Raw genomic sequence first — 23,541 nt, 5'->3', positions numbered from 1 at the left:
CTCATATTGCCGCATTTCAGAAAGCGGTCCGCAGAATAAACACACTACTTTCGTTTTCAAGTAAACAACTCGAAAACATGTGAATATTAGCAAGAAGTGTCCTGTTTTATGTAAAATTCATTCCACGAGTGAAATAATGCCCATTTGGCCCCCGATTTACGTGCAAATTCAAGAAAAATGGAAAAATTAGGATCTATTTATTAGGGACTTCTTTCGAGTACACCACGGAAGCACATTTTTGACCAAATTACTGCATTATTAACCTACATCCACTTTTTATGCACATTTTTTACTATTATAGTCAAGGACCATAACTCTGGTCTGGCTGTGTGAGATTCAAATTAAAACATCAGGCGCACAGCTTCCTGTGCTGAGTAACAATCCTGTGAGGTTGACTCTGGGTCAAATACTTTTTGAGATATGCACAACACAAATTCAGGCAGACTGACAAGAGCAACAAGTGCCCCCAATCAAAAATGTTTTGGGGGCATAAAACAGAACTCAAACAAGGATTAACTCACAGATCTGGTCTATTATTAAACAACTCAATTTAATAACTTTTTGTCATTAAAAATTTCAAGCATTATAAATATTATATACACCACAAAAATATCACACGATACATGCCGGAAACTTTTCCTGAAACCTTTTAATACGATACCAGCGTGGAGGTCATAAATGTAAACATGTATGATCAATTTAGGCAATCAAAAAACTCTTAAACACCTGTACAATTGGGCATTATCATCGCGTTAACCACTTTTAGTATATTAATTCAGAAACACAAACACGTTAAGTCTTGTGATTTTTTCTTTTTTGTTCAAAACACTGTTCTATCAAACAAGTTTTTTTTTACATACTTTTTGATTTCATTTCAAACTGTCTGCATCAGCAATAGGTTTCAAAATATTTCTGTCACGGTTTAATTCAAATATCAATTTATTATATCCTATGTTAGACTGTCATTAATTGGTGATGCCAAGCTTTTTCTTCAGACTTTCTGGCATCTCCGGCGGTGGTGGGCGTGGCAAACGGAAGAAGACCTTCACAGAGTCGTAGATAAACCACTGCAGGGCGGTCAGTGTACCAATCATGATAATTCTGGGGAACAGACCCTTCCACATACCTGAAATATAGAAATCATGTCAGTTAACTTTCTGAACACTCAGCGTTACCATTAAGTACCTTCAAATATTCCACCTCTTCATAAATTAAAACTTTCCGCACGAAAAAATTGTATCTTACAGACTGCTGTACTTGTATTACATTGTGTCGAATTCTTTTTCACAACTATTTAGTCGTATCTGGCAGACTGTCCACTATGCCATAGATTTCATACTGGTACTTACATGAACCTGCAGTCAAGGACAAAGGCAAATTTATGTAAACTATTGAACTAAGACTGCAAGAGTGTGCATGCATGTGTGTTGCAAAAACTTATTTTACCAGTTGGCAAGGTGTAAAACAATGGCATATAACTACATATAGACAATTATTTTATGTGGTCTTTTGTCCAAACAAGTGACAATGTAAAGTCTGATGAACAATACAATTACCAGTCACAGGATTAAGGTATATTACTTTACCACAAGAATGACTCATCCAATCCTGACATACAACCAGAGGTTGCTAGCTATCTCTCATCAAACACAGGAAGTGCTGACAAAAGACATAGGCCTCAAGACTGGATTTAAGGCTTGTGGATAATCAAATTGTGTTTACTAATTGCAACAAAGTTTAAACATTGCACCAACCTAGACTGCAATAAAGTAAATATGTGCTACAGGCACGAGAGTCTGGGTGCTCGCTGAATATGACAATGGCACTACAACAAAACATTTATAATTAAGCATTCAAATTACTGCCATACCTGACAAAATGTTGAATACTTATAAACTGCAATATTTTTGTGGAAACAAATTTCCATTTACGCCAATACTTAGAGGCTAGACTACAAACTAATATAAACATACTACAACAAATAATACCTTACAGCATTTACTTTGTACAAACACTAACTAAACCAAATCAAATCAATATTTGGCCATCAGGTACTTTCATGATTTCTTGGCTTACAAATCTTATCCTCATGGCAAGAATCCAGATGTGTCCAAACAAGTGACTGTGCAAGATAAAAATATGCCTCACAGCAAAGTCACAAAATTAAGGTATATTACTGTACCACATGATTGACTCATCCAGTCCTGACATCAAACCATTACAGCTTGTGTTACCTCTTGTCAAACAACAGAAGGCAACCCAAGACTGGATTTAAGGCATGTGGATTTTTAGTTTTACGTTTGCAAAAATGTTTTGTCTAGTTGGATGTAATATATGGCGAGTTTCCAGCTTTAATGGTAAAAGAAGACCCAATGTGCACCTGTCAGACACAGTTGGAGATTTCCTTACCATGATCCAAGATGGCTTGAACTACAGAGGGTAGATTTAAGTGGTTTTAAAGTCAGCAACTTTAACTTCTCAGCCCATTGCAAAAACAACTGCTTGTACAACTAAACCAATGTCAAATTTCTGAAAAATTATGTTGCCGGGTCCAACTCACAACAGACGGGCACTCATGAAACTAACTCTGTAGCCTCTAAGATAGAATAATCTAAAAAGCGCAGTGTATTCCCTGATAAAATATATTCAAACTCTGGCTTACATTACCTGTTTCTCTTTTGTCTAAATCCTTATTCAAGAAATAAAGTATTTAAATCAAATGAATTGCACTTGTGAAAATTTCAGATTAAAGGCCTGATCACAATGTGATGTAATATTGTGTCTAAATATGGTAAAACCTGGAAGTAGCTAACAATACCTTTGAGTCCGAGGGACTTTGCTGCATCTACGAAGTTGCTGCCTGCATCTGTGTTCAACTTGGATACAATGGTATCAGCAGGATGTGACACAATAGCACAGAATACTCCAGCTGAAAAAAAGGTATGTAATCAATTAGTATAAACCATTTTTTGTTCTAACAAACTGAAACAAATGCTCTTACGTTTTACATACAAAATGGAAAAGGAGCAGTGGTCTTGAAGTTAAGGTGGCACCTGTTCAACCTGGGGTCGTGGGTTCAAGCCCCACTGGGTGAGTGGGGTCATGACCATACCTTCTCATATGTCCCCAGTATTGTTTTTTCCAGGAATTGAGTCGAGAGTGGTTCAAATAAACTTAATGCTTCCATAACAATCTAGCTAAAATCAATTAGTTAAAACTAAAACAGTCCTCTGAAAGTTTAACATAAAGGTATTTAATTGGAAGTCACATGAGATATTCAGACAAGTTTTACCAGTGATTCTAGATCTCATACAGTATCAATCAAGTTCCCTCTAAGTAACACAAAACACCTCAACATGATTCATGAATACGAGGCGAAAAATAAACAACTCCAGACTTACTGGGTTTTTTCCACTGTATTGTAAAAGTGCATTTGAAGTCAATCTCAACCTTTAGAATGGTCACCTTGTACTTACCCTAGAGCGATAACCAAGCGGTCTGATTAAAAAAAAAAAAGCTCTTACCAATATATCCAGCCATAAATGTAACAACAAGTTGTTCTCCTTTGGTGCATTCTGCCCTTGGTTTTGGCACAACATATTTGTACAAAGCTTCTACAGTTCTCTCAAAGCAGGCAAACTTCATCATTGTGTACGGAATCTGTCGGCTCCATAATGGGACAATGCCTTTGTAAAACCTGTAATCAAACAAAATTAATAAGGATATTAAAAATTTTTTTTCTTGTAGTAACATACCCATTAGTTCCATAGTACATACATGTAGGTTTTACCTCTAACGACAGTTTTGTAGGTTTTACAGTCCCACTGACACAGTTCAAGTCATATGGTAACATTCAATGCTTATCAAGCTATATTGGAGTGAGCAGGTGCCCCTCTGTGCATTATATCAGACTCAGAAACAGGGAGGCACCTTCACAGAATCACTGACCTTCCACGAGCCATCTACATGACTTCATCATATGATGATAAAATTGAGACCTTTACCCAAAGGAATGAGAACCAGAAAGTGGTTCAGTCATGAACAGTGTACATGGAAAATGACACCCTCATTTTAAGAGCATACCTGTAGGTAATGTACGCTAAGAGATAAAAAGAGCATCCCATCTTGAAAACAAAATCATAATGACCATCTTTTTGCATTTTTCTAACTTGAACAATATTTTGACAAATAGGCATTCATATAAAGAAAGAACATGCAGCTGAACTCACCCATTCATGCCTTCTTCCCTCATGATTCTCGGTGCACCTTCCCGTAATGTTTTACTCCATCCTGGTTTGGTCTGAATTCTCACCTTGACCGACTCCATAGGACACAACGCAATATCAGCAAAGAACTCGGCTGAAGCACTGGCAGCCAAGTATAGAGAGGTTCGCCATAAGTATGCATTTTCCTGCAGTGACATAACAGTTAAAAGCTCAATAATTTTGTGTAACAAACTGATATATCTTCTTTAAATCTAGTTTAATACAAAATATGATGCTTACACTGATATTACAAAATAAGTGGTATGATATGTTTATAAACTTTATAAAAGTTAGTTAATTTCTATAAAATTTTTATTAAAATATGAAGGGTGTTCAATAAATACTTAGATTGGCCACACCGTATTCCCATTAACGGAAATTTAGTACAACTGGTACCATTACATTTTTACAACCAGAATTATGTCCACTAGCAACTGCACATATTAAATCAGAAAGATGTCACACAGTAGTACTGTACAGAAATGAGAATTAGAGTTTATTTAATAACCACAGAGGCCCAGTAGACATTGTGATGTCTTAAATGTAAAATGATCAATAACTGCACAAAAAGTTACATAAATTTCTGCAAAAGAAAATCACCAAAACTCTTTAAATATATAATATTATACGATATCTAATTTTCAAGTGATGTCTCTTTAAAATTTAACGTCAATAGGTAATTCATTCTTTAAGACAGTCATAAGTGGTCTGACAAAAAATTAGGTTCCTAGAACATTTGAAAATGTTAGCAAAACATCAAATAATGCAAGAACCCAGCGTAAACACCGACAGAAACTTCTGAATTACTCTAAAAAAGCGAGATTTTTGGTGGCACCAACAATTATAGGGTCTATGACAACTTTCCAGCTTCGGTTTTTTGTTTTTGTTGGGTTTAACGTCGCACCAACACATTAGTCATACGGCGACTTTCCAGCTTTGATGGTGGAGGCAGACCCCAGGTGCCCCTCTGTGCATTATTTCATCATGTGTGGGCACCTGGGTAAAATCACCAACCTTCCATAAGCCAGTTGGATGACTCACATGAGTTTGCTAGCTTTGATGGTGGAGGAAAACCCCAGACGCCTCTCCCTGTATTATTTCATCACAGGCAGAACCACCAACCTTCCATAAGACAGCTAGATGTCACATGACGAATTCAAGTTTAGGCTTGAACCCACATCGCTGAGAGGCAAGTGATTCAACCTTAACCACCTGACCACGAAGGCCCCCCTTAAATAAAGCAAGTTTATTTGACTTATTTTGAAAGCCTAATAACAACAAGAGATCACAGAGTGATCTTGGCACCCACCAATGTACCATTTTTGAGTGTTCCAAATTTCAAGACTTACTGACTAGATCAAGGTCAAATTTCATTTCCGTACACAACACTGTGCATGTGGTCCAAATTTGAAAGCTGTAGCTTGAGAAATGTGAAAGTAGGTCACTTAAGATCAAATTCAAGGACAATGTTTTTTGTACACAAAACTATGCATGTGCATCAAGTTTGAAGGCTGTAGTTTGAGAAATTTGAAAGTAGGTCACTTGGTCAATCTTAAGGTCAAAGTTCATTTTGGCACACAAAACTATGCAAGTGGTCCAAATTTGAAGGCTGCAGCTTGAAATAGGTAAAAGTAGGTCACTAGGTCAAAGTCATGGTGAAATTTTACTTCAGAACACAAATCTATGCATGTGGTCCAAATCTGAAGCCTGTACCTTCAAAAATGTGAAAGTAGGTCACTAGGTCAATGTCAAAGTTCTTTTCGGTACACAAAACTATGCAAGTGGTCCAAATGTGAAGGCTGTAGCTTGAGAAATGTGAAAGTAGGTCACTAGGTCAAAATCAAGTTCAAATTTTATTTCGGCACACTGAACTATGCATGTGGTCCAAATTTGAAGCCTGTACCTTCAAAAATGTGAAAGAAGGTCACTAGGTCAATGTCAAGGTCAAAGTTTGTTTCGGTACATAAAACTATGCATGTGGTCCAAATTTGAAGGCTGTAGCTTGAGAAATGTGAAAGCCTGTACCTTCAAAAATGTGAAAGTAGGTCACTAGGTCAATGTCAAAGTTTTTTTCGGTGCACAAAACTATGCATGTGGTCCAAATTTGAAGGCTGTAGCTACAGAAATGTGAAAGTAGGTCACTATGTCAAAAACAAGGTCAACTCATGTCAAGGTTCATCTTGCCACTCAAAACCATACATGTGGTCCAAATTTGAATGTTGTAGGTTATTGACAAGAAGATTTTAAAAGCTTTTCCCTATATAAGTCTATATGAACCATGTGACCCCCAGGGCGGGGCCATATTTGACTCTAGGGGGATAATTTGAACAAACTTGGTAGAGAACCACTAGATGATGCTACATTACAAATATCAAAGCCCTAGGATTTGTGGTTTGGACAAGAAGATTTTCAAAGTTTTTCCCTATATAAGTCTATAGAAACCATGTGACCCCCATGGCGGGGCCATATTTGACCCTAGGGGGATAATTTGAACAACCTTAGTTGAAGACCACTAGATGATGTCACATACAAAATATCAAAGCCCTAGGCCCTGTGGTTTTGGACAAGAGGTTTTTCAAAGTTTTTCCCTATATAAGTCTATATAAACCATGTGACCCCCCAGGCGGGGCCATATTAGACCCCAGGGAAATAATTTGAACCATCATGGTAGAGGACCACTAGATGATGCTTCATACCAAATATCAAAGCCCTAGGTTCTGTGGTTTTGGACAAGAAGATTTTCAAAATTTTTCCCTATATAAATCTATGTAACTGTAAGTTATAGAAATAAACAAGGGGCCATAACTCATTAAAAAGTTGTTGAACCAGTCTGATTTTCAGGGGGACACAACTAGGGTACCAATACATCATTCTGACAAAGTTTGGTCAAAATCCCCCAAGTAGTTTCTGAGGAGATGCAAAAAACGAGAAATTGTTAACGGACGGACGCAGAGTGATTTGAATGGTGGGCTAAAAAACATTCAATCAAATGTATTCTTTTACATTAACAGAAACTTACTTCCTCTTGAAGATGAATATTCTTATTTGTCAAAAGATACACAGTTTTTTAATGAGAAAAGTTGTTTAGTATATTTCAACAGATTAAAGGTCCAATACTAAGGAAAGTGAACATTTTAATTTCTTTTAAAAAGCACAGAAACTATTTCATTTTATTGGAAAATGAAAGTTGGTATGTAGAAATTCGAAATAAATCGCAGTATATGTACAATTATTTTTCTATGAAGTATGAAGAAAGTTAAAAAGACCTGGGGGGTCATTCTGTCGATTCATTGAAATTTCAACATAATACACATACATTTCTTTGAGTTCCAAAGACCTTCTGCAAATTTTAACCTGCCAATCTTCATTATTTAGTGTCTTGCAGAAGTCTATGCACTGGCTATGAAAAAAATTGCCAACTCACTTTCCCTTAGTAATGGACCTTTAAAATAAAATTAAATTGAACATGAAAACTATCGCAAAGTTGAAGGTATGAGCTGGGATCTGTACCTGTTACTTAAAACAAATGATCACAAAACAAATATATTTCAGTTTCAGATTTAGTGCATTTGTAATGCTACAATTACTTTTTCAATATAACACCAATTATTCAGACATCCTTGCTGGCTAATTTTGAAGTTGCGGCATCAATCTACGTTTTTTCTGAACAACCCTCGTATATCTCAGATGTGCTACTCCTAATCATACTGAGATACTGATTACTATTTTGTACAAACCTCTCCTAAGAGTCCAGAGTAAAGATTCTTGAAGACCTCATAAAATCCAAATTTACACAGGCCTTGCATAGAATAGCCAATGAAGGTTGGTGCCCATCCAAGCCCCAGACCTCTCATACCACCTTCAGCAATAGTGAGCTTGAAGCCATGTACAATATTTTTGTATTTTGCTGGATCTACTTGAATTCTACATTTGACCAAATCAAGAGGCACAACAGCTGTGTGTGTTATGCCACAACTGAGAATTCCACCAAAGCCACATAGTGCATAAAATTTTCTTGATCCAAACTCACAGCTGTATTCATCTGAAAAAAAAAAAAAAAAAAGGTAGAAAAGCAAATTAAGGATACCAGATCTCTAAATTCCAGATACTGGACAAGATATACATCATATTTCTATTTTTTTTCATTTGTTTTTTAATTTTGTCCACATAACTGAATTCTTTCACATCGTGTATGGGGTTTTGTGTAAGACTCTCTAATCAATATTACAGATATTGTGAAATGGGATACATTAATTTCTTTAGTATTATATATTATCTACTGATTAATATACATTCTAACAAGATCAGCAAATAACCTATATACATGTAGAGCAAAATCGATCTCGGGTTATTCTGCAATAAACCACTTGCGTGCAATGACGTCATCCTATCCAGGTGCGTAACACGATCGTAAAAAGTAGTTACCACTTTTTCTAACACTGTTGATACTAGTATGTCGTGTTAGAATCGAAATAAGTTCCCAAGTGTGATTTATCGTAGAATAAACCGAGTTTTTAGTTCTCATGCAAACAATATATCACTCAGGCCTACGGCCTTCATGATATATTCTTACGCATTAGAACTCTAAACACGGGTTATTCTACGATAAACCACACTTGGGAACTTATTATTTCTTAAGTATACAGTACAATCTGACTAAAGTACATCTCCTATTACGCTACGCATAGGATCTGAAAACGACCTATTCATTGCCTCGTTCTGACGGCCCATTCACTAGCCAATCAGAGCCTAGCTTACAACATCTTGCAAATCTACCTGTAGCATTGACTTTTGATATTTACAATTCTTATGTCGTAATGTATCAAATAGCCGGTTAGCTCAGTCGGTAGGCCACTTGCTTTGTAAGCGAGGGGTCCCGGGTTCGAGTCCTGGAATAACTGCGTATTTTTCTTACTCTTTGACAATCGAACAAGTCGTCTGATTGGATAACATAAAAATAGCAATAATGGAAATCCAAAATATACAGAAGACGAATGTGAATGGGTCGTTCTCAGATCTTCGTTTAGAAGATCAAGCACTTTAGTCAGATTGGTATACAGTATGATGTAAAACAAGTATAACTTGCGCTCTGTGGTATATGTGTTTAATCGAATCACAGACACTTGGGTGTGGAACACTCCCAGGCCCATACCCTAAGCCCCTCTTACTATGCATCTGTATAACCTTTTTTCATCATTTTAATGACTGTGACTAAATACAGAGTTGGTGCACCTGTGATATATTACAGACTCCGGTATGTACCGGATTAACTAAATTTGAAAGAAAATATCTTAAATGTATACATTTTGTAACCATGGTGATACTAACCCTAACCTCTAGTCAGTATATTATGCATTTGATACACTAAATGCATGCGGACATGCAAAAAAATGAGTAATTTTGCCGTGCGCTCCAATGGATAATAATTCCGCGCCTGCGCAGAATGGCTGCACCAACTCTGCAATGAGAAACATTCCATTTTAATTCCCAATGCAAATACTAATCATAAAGTGGGGGAAAAGTTATCCAAGCTTTTTTTTTCAGTGACTGGCTTAAATTCTGTAGAGATAAAAATGTTTGCAAGGAAATTTCTATATATCCACCTTGAAAATCATGTTGTGCATTACTCTTTTTGCAACTTCCCATAATTATATTTCTGGTTAACTTCAATGCAGTACATATTCTTTGCAATGATGAGCCTCAAAGAATCAAACTTTGCTCAAAACTAAACTCAAAGCGAAATTAAAGTTGGCAGATATTTTTTATCCACACTCGCTACTTACTGCTAATCGGACTGTTGATAATGTACGAGATGTCAAAATAAATGTTGAATACACTACATGTCGAAGGCATAATTTAAGCTATGCCTACTTCAGATACTTGTGAGATATTCAAGAGAAGTGTGAAAGCAAATCAAATTATCCGTCACATCAAAGTCAGTGTCGCAGTTATGTCTTTGACACTTAGCACTGAACTGTCAACATGTGCGAGTGCAAAAACAGCATTTTGTAAAAATACTTGTTTGATTAACCAAGCGATTAATTGGTATTGATACATAATTATTTGGTAACTATGGGAAATGACTTGTAAGCAGCTTGTTTTAAAGTATTAGACATTCATCGATGATTGAGGTAGAATTTAAAAAAAACTGATGCAAAGTCTTCCCACTTCTCCTTGAAGTCTCCCTGAGTCAGCATGAGGGAGAAGTGACTTCTCCCAAAAAATTGGACCAAGCTTGAGCCATGAAGTACTTGATCTTCCCTACTGTCAAAAGAATGTGCAAGGAATTCTGCAACGGTCAAAATTTTGCTCCATTCACAAATATTTCAAGCATTCCTGGCTTGTAGAGTAAATAATCATCATGCAGCAACCATTTACTCTGTCGAAAAGTTTTTTTAAAATTTCTTATGTATTCTATTTGCAGCTGTTAAATTCAAGTACTATCATGAAGAACATGTACTGCATTAAAATAAACCAAACGATAGATCTACAGGGTTCAAGCTAGCCCAGAAAAATTGGGAGAAGTGACTTCTCCCTTCAGTGAAAATAGGGAGAAGTTTTCTCAGAACAGGGAGAAGTGAGGCTGCGGGTCAAAACAGTCATTAATTAAACCGTATATTACAGTTTTGATGGTACAACACAAAGGAATAACATTTCAAAACAACACATATTTTACTTATAAGTACAAAATGCCAAGTATCAAATACAAACACACACAGTGAGCATGGATTTATGCAGTAGTTTGAAACATTCATAAATAATACTAAATCAGCATCAGTATTGTAACAGGCATGTGTAGTGTGATTTGTTGTTCGGCTCATGTGTCATGACCCCTTGCATATGCTTTATCAAATTTTGCCAGTCTACATATAACACAGTGCGATTTGCCAGGCTCATCTTCCTTCCACCAGTCAAAACTAACAATAGAAAATTAATTTTTCAATTCTTATCCATGCACACCCCTGTTTCAAACCCCAGCTGGTCAAAATCCGGATATCCAAAATTTCATGTCCGGATACTGATACACTCATAAGCATTGCCCAATTCTCCAGTCTAAAGAATATATTTCACAAATTGTGATGATGCAGAGACAATTTAACAGCACATGACAGTATCTGATATTAAAGTCTACAATGACAATACCTTTTATTGGAGAAAATTAAGAAAAATGTTCATGAAATACCGGCAAGTTGTCACCGCGAGCAGACAATCTGACAGCCTACTTTCGTTTTCAAAAAACTTTTACAAAAAGATAAAAGCTAATGTGTTCTTATCTAAAATTGATTGTGATTGATTTTTTTTGATTGAAATTAAATATCTGTTGTCTGAATTTCAATTTAATTTGTGTATAACACGGATATTTACGTCTGGCAGCCGCAATTAAAACCATACATTACGAACAACTCTGGTTATTATTCAGAGCTTTTCTTTAGGCCCTATCGGTCAATTTGCGAAGGGCTATCATCCTATAATCAGCTACTGACTCTTGCGCCGACATACTTGTGTTTTTGTTTTTATTTCCCTACTTTTGACAGTTTTTAGTTGTTTGTTTTCACACGTGATGCACACACTTTCTATCCGTGATGCACAAAATCAATTAAAGGCAATTTTGTTTCGCCTCGTTTGATTGGTGTTTCCAAAGTTTTCGACCAATTAAAATCATCCTAACGATGTTCGGTGATAGGCGGAGAATACTTTGTTGACAGGTGAAGTTTACAACCCGTAACGGGATAAGTTTCGCTAATTGATTATGTAATGTTTTTACAAGCTGATTAGAAGCTGATATATGTGATATATACATGTATGACAACTGCCTCAGGCGCCAGATTTAAGGGCGACTTGTTTTTCGCTTTTCTGTACAAACAGAGCGAAGTCATCAGAAAAAAAGCGACCACTTCGCTCACGTCGCCTAGAAGCGTGGACCCTGGATCTATGGAAAAAAATTGCAACAAAGTAAAACACTAAATGACAGATTTTGTTTGTATAGTGTGGAAGCAGTTCTCAAGCTGGGGAAGGGGGGTATTTTACAAATAAATGGAAGAGAGGTGTGTGGGGGTAATTTGGAGAAGCGATTTATTTTTGCCAGCCGTGTCGGACTGAAATCACTGAACTGGGAAAAAAAAGCACTGTTCTCATCCGAATTGGGAATTTTGTGTAAGAAACAAAGCAAATACTTCTTCATTCGTATGGTTGCGAAATCCTGTTACCACTTTTAGGTGTGATTGATTCAATTCATACTTTGCTGGCATAAAAGAATATGCTCTAAATTCTAAACAAGTTTTTGCTGATTTGGATGTCGGGATCGCAGATGTTTTCAAGTTTTTTGTTGTTCCTTTTTGCGAATATTTTTATCTGAAAAATTGGGAAAAATGGTCATTTTTTTCAATTTTGGGAAAGGGTCCGTTTTATGGATTCTATTAAAGAAATTTAACAAATTGCTGTGGAGGGACCCAATGGGGAGGAGTGTGTATTTTGGAAGAAGGAGAGGTGGGTATTTTGTGGTAACCATGGTGAGGAAGGGGTAGAGTGGTGGGGGGTTAAAATGTCTCCGTTAGTGGGGGGGGGGGGGGGGGGGGGGGAGGGGTAAATTTTTCGGAAATGGCCCATTAATAAACCAACTACTCAGAAAAATTTACTTCAGTTGTACGATTAGTGTCTGCATAGAGATATACAATGCTTACAAAAAAGATTTTACAGGAGCATTGTAGCCTGGATTGCGGAACATGGTCAAGCATTTCTACACCCAAAAATTATCCTCTGTGCCTGTGGTTTGAATGACCTTGACAAAGAAAAAATTGTCAGGTTCCTGACAGAAAAAGAAATGTAAAATATGAAGCTGTGCTGACCATGAAATAATAATACAATATCGGACAAAAAGAAATACGTTATACCTTTGCCCCCTGAACTGCACTGAAGCGTTTTGAATGGAGTTGGGAAAAGGCTCTTTCTCTGAGCCGGCTTCTCTGTCGATTTGGCCATTTTTGCACTGAAAATATAATACCTTGGTAAAAACAAAAATATAGAATGCGAAGTTGAAATAAACTATTCATTGTGTTTAAAGATTTACATAAATAATTATCAGACATAACCTTTAAATAATACCAAAAAAATCCAATGACAATACCCCACCTCTACACTGCTGGCGTGCAATCTTCCAAAGGACAGAACGGTTAAAAAGTTGATTGGTCAAAATTTTATGACGTCATAGAAACGCAACGGTATTCGCCGTTTCAGTCCGTTCCCGGTTCCTTACCATGATAGGCCAGACACCACTATCTTCCACAGACCTCTAAGGGACTGAACACCACTAAATCCGGCTGTTCATTATTTCATATAAGAACTATATCGCTACTATGGAAAAAGAAAAAGGGGTGTTAACTTTTATATAAGAAAACTACAGTTTGTTAAATACTGGTTTTTCTCTCTCATTTATTTGCTAATTTGTTTTTGTTTGCTCTGTGCTAATGCAGCGAATTATTATTTTTTGTTGATTAATGTTCTTTTCATTTATTGCTTTCAATGTGCTTGCCTATGTTTCTGTCACACCTGCTTGTACTTGTTTCATCCTTAAATGCTTGTAATTTGTACGTCTATGAGGGAGTTGCTGATCAGTTCTTCCCAAATCTGATTTGGGGTGATAATAGATCTTTTTATTAATATAACCATTTTCTAGCTATACACGATTGTGTCGATTTTTCGTTTCACTTTTTTACATGTTACCTGACCTTCTTTATGTCCTTTAGTTATATAATTTAAAAGGAGATCTTTTTATAGCAGTTTTTAGACCCATGGATCAAGATCAGCAAATCCAGCATAGCTTTAATTATGACCTGTTTGAGTTTTCTCTCCTTTTACAGCTTTTATATAATATGTTCTTAATGTTACAGTCAGTTCAAAAGCTCTTCAGAGTATATTCGCGATGTGACTTTTTCAAAAATTATCTTGATATTTCGAACTTTTCTGAAATGTTTATCTCAGTAGCGTAGCTAAAGTTTCCTGGAAATAAAAGGCATATCTAGAAAAACAATTTATTGCAATAATGCTTTAAGAAAAAAAGCTCGTTTTGAATATTATTGTAATAGATACCAAGCATTAACGCGAAATTTTGCGACAAAACATTTTCAAGAAAGAATAAAACATGCAGAAAATATTATTTATGCTGAAATGATTTCAGAAAAAAATGCACATACTTCCTGAAAAGTTTACAATATTATCGTTATTTACCTAGCTATCTCGTGGCAGAAGTAAAGAAGAAATCGCCTCACGCCATATCAACAAAACCAACGTAAGACGCAACATCAGCCGCGGAAGTAACTACTAAAGCATTTTCCAGCATAGGAATTCAGTTAAATCAATGGGCGCTACTGAAAGACCTGGTATCTATCTAGGTCATGTCCCTAGAGCGCCCTATTGTGTGTCCTAGGATCAAGTGCAATATGGAGGATATAAATAATATAACAGGTTCATCCAGGTCAAATGTTTTTTGACAATAAACATTTTTAGAGTTGCTTAAAATTCCGGAATTGTGTCTTGTTAGATCTGAAAAAAATATGTATTTAATGATTAAATTTAACGAAACAAAGATAACTAGACAAATAAATAAGTAAATAAACAATCTTTAAGGATGTATACGAGCGTTTTCTTTTCAGGATATTCGCCATTTTGAAAAATGTTTCTTCGAATATTGCTTTCAAACAAGTTTTGCCAAAAATTAATGCTAAATAATTAAAATATGGCTAATAATGTACCATTTAACCAACTAGAATATACTTTTTGCGACAATTTTTTTTTCACCCTTATTTTTGGCTGGCATTTGCCTAAAATTGACGTAAGATTTACAATGGGGTAGGGGTAGGTAATTTCAAATATCTATTAAAATAGACCAGGTTTGGTTTTGATATTTTCCTGACTGATACATATAATGATAAGCTACAATAGAAATAAAAGTTTTCAAGATAGCTCTTTATATTTTCTAGAAAATATAAATTAAAACAAAAAGAACAAAAAATATCAAAATTCACCAGTTTTAACAGTTTTTTCTTAATAAATCTCTTAGATGCACGGTGACCCGAACTTTTTTTCTTTCCATTTTGAAACATTTTTGTGTGTCATTAAAGCTGAAAATTGTTTTGAAAATCTTAACGTCAGATTTTTTTGTAGATCTAAATACGTTTTTTTCCATTAAAAAGAAAGTGGGTGGGGTGATTATGTCAACATGTAAAAATGAAAGAGATTTGTTAGTGACATTTATGCTTATATAATACTGACATCACCTTGCATACATATTAACCTGTAAGACCTGAAATCCCTATATTATTAAGTGGGATATTATGTGTTTTATATAGTATCACCATTTTTTTCAATTTTACAAAAATTCAGAAATGCTTAAACAGTGGGTGAAGAAAATGCCCTATAAAATTAAACCGAGTTCGGTGACCTGTGTTTTTTCTTCTCTTCTTGGAAACTAATTTTCTTCATCCTCACAGAGTATGACAACATTCTTAACGTTAGAAAAAATTCGTTCCGTAAATACGTCAGATTTCGCTTCTTTAACAATTTAACATTTAAACGTTACGCTAACCGGTAACGACTATAAGATTCTTTCACTGGTTGTAGGTGCAGATGGGAATTTCCGGCCTCGAGGGTAACTGTTTAGGCGGTGACGAGGTTCCTACCAAGTTACCGCCTAAACAGTTACCCGAGAGCCGGATATTCCCATCTGCACCTATAACCAGTGACAGAATCTTTTTCTTGCATACCGATATCAAGATGTAATAATAAAAATAAAATCAGTCGAACGGCTTTCTTTTTCGAACTATTTCTTATAGAAGCGTATTTAAACAAAGCGCGGGAAATCAACGTCCGTAAACAGGAAAGACGTCATGACGTTCCAAAAGACAAATAACAATGTTTTGTTCCGGTTTTGTTTTATCAGTTCCAGCGTAACGTTATGAATATTTTATAAAATAACGTGTTTTGAATCGAGAAATATACTATCAGGAACAAAGAGGAACTGTCAAGATATTGGATTTTTATTCCGTTTTTCGAAATAAAATATAAATAACTACATAAATCTTCTACATATATGTAGTTCGTAATACGTCATTTAAAGCACGAGAGTCATCTTACACCCCAGGGTGTAAGATGGATTTTTCCAGCACCGGTAAAAATACCGGAAATCCCCGTCTGGTATGCAAGAATATAAGATTCTTTCACTGGTTGTAGGTGCAGATAGGGATATCCGGCCTCGAGGGTAACTGTTTAGGCGGTAACGAGGCTCCTTGCCGAGTTACCGCCTAAACAGTTGCCCGAGAGCCGGATATTTCCATCTGCACCTATAACCAGTGACAGAATCTTTTTCTTGCATACCGATTTCAAGAATTATTAATAAAAATAAAATCAATCAAATGGCTTTCTTTTTAGAACTATTTCTTGTGGCAGTGTATTTAAACAAAGCGCGGGAAATCAACGTCCGTAAACAGGAAAGACGTCATGACGTTTCAAAACAAACAACAATGTTTAGTTCCGGTTTTGTTTTATCAGTTGCAGCGTAACGTTATGAATTTTTGATAAAATAACGTTATTTGAATCGAGAAATATACTACCAGGAACCAATAGGAACTGTCAAGGTATTGAATTTTTATTCCATTTTTTAAATAAAATATAAATTACTACATAAATCTTCTACATATACGTAGTTCGTAATACGTCATTTACAGCACGGGAGTCATCTTACACCCCAGGGTGTAAGATGGATTTTTCCAGCACCGGTAAAGATACTGGAAATCCCCGTCTGGTATGCAAGAAATTGTGCTTATTTTCTCTTGAATAAAATCATTGTTTATCGACGAGCTGCGTCCTCGTGATTTAACTCCTTCGCATCTGAACTCCAAACTATTGTCGTGTTAGTATAATTGTTTATCGTTCAGCTGCGCCCTCGTGATTTAACTCCTTCCCATCTGAACTCCAAACTTTGGTCATGTTAAGTATAATTGTTTATCGTTCAGCAGTGCCATCGTGATTTAACTCCTTCGCATCTGAACTTTGGTTTTATAGAATGACAAAATCACTGCTTGGGATATATTATTTCTTAAATATATTCGTTAGACCTACACGTTACGTTTTTCACCTTTTCTTGGATATTGTAGACGGCAATTGGGTGTCTTTTCATCTTGAATTACAGTACAGGCCGTCAAAATACTTTCCGTGAATCGGGAAATAGGCAGTCAGTTACTTATTCAATATTCAAAAAGTAAAGAAAAATGTCAACATTGTTTGGTATATACATGTACCTCTTAAAGATGCTTGGCAGAATAATAAGTGAAGTCCTCAACAGGACCACAACTACAAAAAATAACCGGACACGAAATTCCTGACAATATGCGCGTGTCTATTTTATGTTGATGAAATGTACCAGTTTCATTTCAACTGGATCGACAATGTTGGAGGAGACGAGTACATATGATTCTGCTGTAGCTGTAATATTCCAAAGTCCACATCATAACTACAGAATAAAATAATCGGATATAAAAGTGCTGATAATATGTGCATGTTCACTTTCATGTTGAGAGTATCTAGTTTCATTTCAAATGGATGAAAACAGTAAGAGGAGTCAGGTACGCAACGTTCTGCAAAAGTTCAAAAAGGGTCATAGCTCCAGAAAACTATGATAATCGGACATGAAAGTCCGACAATAAGTGCATGTATACTTCATGTTGATGATGTTTATATCAAGTTTCATTTCAACTGGATGAAAAGTTCAGATGTAGTTGTTATATATTGTGATGTCAAAAAGAAATAAAACGAAAAAAGTCAAGTCCCGATAACAAGCGCATGTCCACTTCATGTTGATGTTGTACACCTAGTTTTAATTGAACTGGATGAAAAACGAAGGAGTTGAGTACGCAAAATTGTGTGACGGACGGTTGGCCGAAAGGAATGACGGACGGACGTACTAACAGTTCAAACACTATATTCGACACCGCGGGGGTGGGGGCGTGGGGTGACGCGGGAGTAAGGGCATAAAATGTCATTCTCGAGATTTTCAAATTGTACACATAGGACTATTAAATAAAAGGTAACAAATAAGTTTTGCAGGCATGCAGGCCGTCGAGACAGGCACCATCTTTTGCCATTGAAAAATAGGTAGGTAAAATGTTGGATTGTTTTGATGTAATCAATAAACTAATATAAGAAGAATTTCATCAACACGAACCTGCTGTTCATTAATTGGAGATAGCATACGGTAGATTTGTATTGACATTTTTTTCTGAATCAAATGCCAAACTGTAGCGTAGTTCTGACCCAGGACGTGTAACTTTTACTTCAAACTACATGTGTATCTCTGTAGGTAATCTCGAAGTAAAGCACATTCATCCTTAGGATAAAGTACACCAAATTTAAATTATACACGTCTTTCAAGTTAAAGAAACGTCATTTAAGAAATGAAATATTTTTTTCGGTGTTCATGCGAAATGAACGACAGAATAGGATAGGCAAATCCATGAATCCATTAAAATCAGCCTTCCGGCCATTCTGTTTACCAGAGAGAACAGCTGCGACGACATCTAAGGAACGTTCTCCATGACTGTAGTCGGAGGTCGTCAAAACAGCGGCCCGTTATCTTTATGCAGTCGCGTCTTTCCTTTTGCTGTTCATACGAAATGAACGTCATAATTTTCAATGGAAAAGAATAGAGCGAATGTAAATATTATGATATTTAGGCCTTGAACAAGTCCGGGTAAAGAAATAAAATGCATTGTTTGGTAGCACTGTTTGTTTAGCTTATAAAGCTCAGTTCCATTATCCGACGGGCTGTTCATGAGCCGACAGTTTATACCATGACTAAAGGTTTTCTTGGAAAATCAACAAAAAGAGAAAAATCATTTGCTGTAATGATATTCAAAAAAGAAAACACTACATTGCGGAAAAACAGCAATAGGCAGACGTTTCACTTCGTGCAAACGACACAGGCCAGTTCTCTACCATCAACATATGGTGGACACGGAACCGATCCACATCTAACTTCTACCGGTTTAACCACATGTTCTTCGTCGTCTCCTGTAGCGAAATAAAGAAGTCATATAACACTGTAATTGAATATGAATTTTGTTACCGATTTTACCGGTAACTAGTTGTTTAATGTTTTTATCGTAAGTGAAAAAGTGGCTAGGAAATTTGATTTTTGTTCCAAAGAATATTAATCGATTCATTGCTAAAATACCAACCTTCAAACCTAAGCTACAAAAATACACTATATCAGGGTATTTTGTGTATTTATTTTAGGCTTTTTTTGGATATTATTCGAAATAAAAGTCATGGAAAGCTAACTTTACCTGCTCCGTGCGTAACGAATTCAAGCCCGGAGTCAAGGCATATGTAGTCGCTGTTTGCGGCCCAAGTTGGCTTACTTGCAACAACATAGCCACGATATTCTTCCGTCCAACCAGAATAACAAGTTGTTCTCCCTGGAATCATTACATGTGAAGCCCTGTTGGATCGGCAAACAGCGCAAGGGATGTCTTGGTTATATGCCAACTTCCCAAACAACAACGTAGAAACACTGTTATCAACCTCGATTTCTGTACCTCTGATTTCCGATCCCCCATTATATCCGTCAACGTATTTCCCCCATGAAGGGATTTCTGGGATGCAAAGATTGTTGGATCCTCCGCCCGACTGGTCCCACTTGTCTCCAGTCATATAGCCGCTGTATAAAAGCTCAGTTCTGTTTTCCGGCGGGCACGTCGTTCTTCCCCATCGGATGTAGGTGTGGCCGACAAGCGATTTTAACGCAGTCAGTTCGTTTTTAAGATTGATAAGTTCCGTCTCAATGTCCACTTCATCCGCGACAAATCGCCGCCGATTCTCTTCAGCAGACGACAAAAAACAAAATATCCACATAAATACTAATTTTAAAAATCTACGCATATTTAAGTATGTGAGCTTACAGATTTTTGTCCTTTCTTCTTAAAAATCATAAAGTGCAATGACATGAACTGTTGTTTGTTATCTTATCTGTTTATGTCTACGACAGTTTGTTACAACAAGTCAAGGCTAGTGTAAGCACCCAGGCTTTTGGATTTCTGACAAATATGTATACAGGATAGTCTAGGAATATTTAATCTGCACTTTTAGTCACTCTTATCGTGTTCCCTGAGTAAATCGCATCATTGCTGTGCCAGTCTTGTCGAGTGGAAAATCTATATATGTTGTTTCAGTTGATCTGTTCTGGTGGAGAAAGCCGTGAGAAAATTGAGCCAGTGGTGAGAAAGTTGTTTGTGACTAAGAGTACGGATTACAAAGAAACCATTTCTATAAATGGTTTGTTGTAGATATGGATCGGACTATGGTGGAGGAACTGATCCTATAAATACACTTTAAAAGATAACAGGAATGAAGTTCAGAGTTTTATATGTTATTTAATTTAACAATAACGTATTCTCAATATATATTAACGATAAAATATGCTTCTTACAGTAAAAATGATAAACACGTAGGAGATTAAAGGCAGACACAGCAATGGACCAGTTGCAAAGAACTACTTTCAGCCATTTAGTTTTTATCAAAGTTCTACTAAAACCATACGATATCTTTCACGATTCTAGAATATAGCGATAGTATAGTAAAGGAAATTTGGTAAACCGCTTGTACCTAAAGCTTCAGAGCTTGATTGCATTTTTGAAAGTTGTTGAAGATCGAACTTTAGAAGTAGATTAATGTTATTGTTATTGTTGCAATTGACCCAGATTGCTGGAACGTGCGTCCTTTTATAAGTGACGCATTGCTGGAATTAAGGGATGCTGGAATGCTGGGGACCAATCAAAATCCTTGACACAAAAAGCGCGCTGTCAGTGTAATCAGGTCAAGTCACAGTAAACATTAAATAATATGGAATTAACGTAAACTGTGCTGCTATAAAGAGATTAAAAGGTAAGGGCAGATACAAAGAATTGATTCAAAAAGGGGAACTGATACAATTGTCTCCGATAAACCAAAATAGAGACGAAAATATAGCGTTCCAGCATTTTCCAGCATTTTCCAGCATTGCGCGTTCAAAGCAAACAAATAGTAACACAGCTAGAGCGTTCCAGAATATTCCTGAAGTTTGCTAATTACATACTCGCTTTCGAATAAGATTTACTTTTGAAACAATCAAAGTTAACAAAACAGTAATCAGTAGCAATATAAATCAGTCATTTAAGCATTCCCTGCAAAATTACTAAAATTCATGCGCAAACATTCATAACAAAAATGGCGGACATATTCAACTTGTAAATACCGCATGCAGGAATGCTGGAAATCGAAATATTAACAAAAGTGATTTATAACAAGCAAAGATTCTCTGATGAAATCAAAGTGTTATGTCAGTACTAAACATACATTCAATGAAACTGGATTAAAATCTGTATTTTACACATGGTGAGTACTGGTACGTATAGTGAATGATATCCGGATACCAGAAAGTTCGGTTATCAGATTTCCAGCTATTACACTAGTATAACTGCGTCATGGAATATAAACAAAACTAGGCCGATATAAGTCTAAGACCACTCGTCCTTCTCATCTGATCCATGTGGGGATTTGTTACTAGCGGAGAATACGTCCATACTGGTAAAATCCAGTGAGGTTAAGTGACAACCACATATAACTGAAACACTAGCAGTTTAAAACCGACCAAATGAAACAAACAACTGACAAGCAGTTCAAGATTTGTTTGAGAGTTTAATTACCCACCACTTTCATTATACAAAATGATAACTAATTTTAACAATACTCAGTAAGGTTCTCTCTAATGAGCTCGAGTTGTTAATTAGTCGACAGTTAGAGATAGACCCTAACATTTTCATTGATAGAAATACGTTAAATATAGTATAGAAATCGATTTCCAAGTCCTTGAAATTAACAAAAATGATTTCACAAATGTACAATGTATGATAATTTTGCTAATATCAATAACAGAAATTTTAAGATTTAATTCAAAGTTGTGATCCGCAAAGAATGTCAACTCTTGCCTTGGGCTAGTACTTTAAAGCAGATATATCTATTAGTTTACTTCCCTTGCAATTACACAATAGAGTAGAAAACGAAACCAGTTTAAGACACAATATTATACATTTTTGCAAAACAAAATCATTTAGGATTTATTAATATGTGTTTGATTTAACCCTGAACCACTGGTTCCTGTGATTTTGTCAACTTACTTATGGTAAAAATTAACTTTTAACAAGCCGATAATAAAATGAAATACCAGTAAGTATTTTATAGTGCAGATAATACAGTTTTGCTTGTATCGAAGTGTCACAATAAAAACACTTTTATATACAGAACACCTGGTAGGATTAGTAAAGGTGCAATTATATTTATCTCTTTTTCCTATGCCTACGACAGTCTAAACATTGAACCAGACGGGTCTACAATAATGATCGAACACAAAAGCAGAAAACTACTGAGTTTAAATCTTTTGTGGTAATGATCTTAAAAAAGAAATACACTGAGAAAAAAACAGCCGTAAACACGCAACATTGCTTTTTTATTCAAAATGAAGACAGCAGGCGGACGTTTCGTAGAAGACAAATTTACTTCTTACAGAGGACACATGCCAATTCTCTACCATTAAAATATGGTTTGGCAGGGAACCGATCCACATCTAACGTCCACTAACTTTACCACATATTCCTCGTCGTCTCCTGCAAGAAAATGGGCATGTAATATAACCCATTATAAGATCTCGTTCCTGTTAAAGCACTGGTGTAGTGTTTGTATATAACATTTACACCATTATTAACAAATGTTCAGCATATTGCCCTTTTTCAGTCAACACTTAGTTCACTCTTATATTTTCCTATACATAGTCCTCAGGGTCAGTGCTTCGTTATGAACAGGTGCACATAAATGTCAATATTGAAGTCCTTCTCTATAAAAATCATAGATAACCAGTTGAATATAAATGCCTTTGTAATACATAAAGCTATTTTATCTACAATACGAAACTGGTCAATCAACTAGGGTATGAAAACATGTGTAAATGCTCAACACTACTAAATCCGGCTGTAAATTATAGTTATATAGCTGTAAAAATGTGCTTCCGTGGTGTAGTAGAAAAAAGTCCCTAATAAATAGATCCTAATTTTTCACTTTTTAGCGCATTTACGCGTAAACCGGGTACCAAATGGGCATTATTTCACTCGTGGAATGTATTTTACTTAAAATAAGACACTTTTCATGCTTATATTCACATGTTTTCGAGTTGTTTACCTGAAAACAAAAGTAGGGT

General features: G+C 35.9%; 2 protein-coding genes and 1 non-coding gene across 4 annotated transcripts; all 3 read right to left on the bottom strand.

Moving 5' to 3' along the window:
- Positions 1–512: 512 nt before the first annotated feature.
- LOC123528569 (phosphate carrier protein, mitochondrial-like) lies at positions 513–18,506 on the bottom strand. 2 transcript variants are annotated; one of them, XM_045308381.2, is made up of 7 exons: positions 18,481–18,506; positions 13,157–13,251; positions 8,003–8,307; positions 4,230–4,411; positions 3,525–3,697; positions 2,819–2,929; positions 513–1,126 (listed from the first exon to the last, which is right to left on the bottom strand). In XM_045308381.2, the coding sequence occupies exons 1-7, from the start codon at positions 18,489–18,491 to the stop codon at positions 966–968; spliced, it is 1,038 nt and encodes a 345-aa protein (XP_045164316.1). In that variant the 5' UTR covers positions 18,492–18,506; the 3' UTR covers positions 513–965. The 2 variants fall into 2 exon arrangements, with proteins under 2 accessions (XP_045164316.1, XP_053378193.1); XM_053522218.1 differs by lacking the exon at positions 18,481–18,506 and adding an exon at positions 13,395–13,513.
- On the bottom strand, positions 1,509–1,704 carry LOC123530621 (small nucleolar RNA SNORA53). Its single transcript, XR_006682316.1, has one exon. It is a non-coding gene; the product is annotated as a small nucleolar RNA SNORA53 (small nucleolar RNA).
- A 641-nt stretch (positions 18,507–19,147) lies between the features above and the next one.
- LOC123528570 (uncharacterized) lies at positions 19,148–20,267 on the bottom strand. The gene is made up of 2 exons (XM_045308382.2): positions 19,601–20,267; positions 19,148–19,325 (listed from the first exon to the last, which is right to left on the bottom strand). The coding sequence occupies exons 1-2, from the start codon at positions 20,193–20,195 to the stop codon at positions 19,216–19,218; spliced, it is 705 nt and encodes a 234-aa protein (XP_045164317.2). The 5' UTR covers positions 20,196–20,267; the 3' UTR covers positions 19,148–19,215.
- Positions 20,268–23,541: the final 3,274 nt, after the last annotated feature.

Source organism: Mercenaria mercenaria, chromosome 13, assembly GCF_021730395.1.
Source record: "Mercenaria mercenaria strain notata chromosome 13, MADL_Memer_1, whole genome shotgun sequence".
Classification (NCBI taxonomy): domain Eukaryota; kingdom Metazoa; phylum Mollusca; class Bivalvia; order Venerida; family Veneridae; genus Mercenaria; species Mercenaria mercenaria.
The sequence above is the reverse complement of the archived record's forward strand: the minus strand, read 5'-3'. Positions and strand labels throughout refer to the sequence as shown.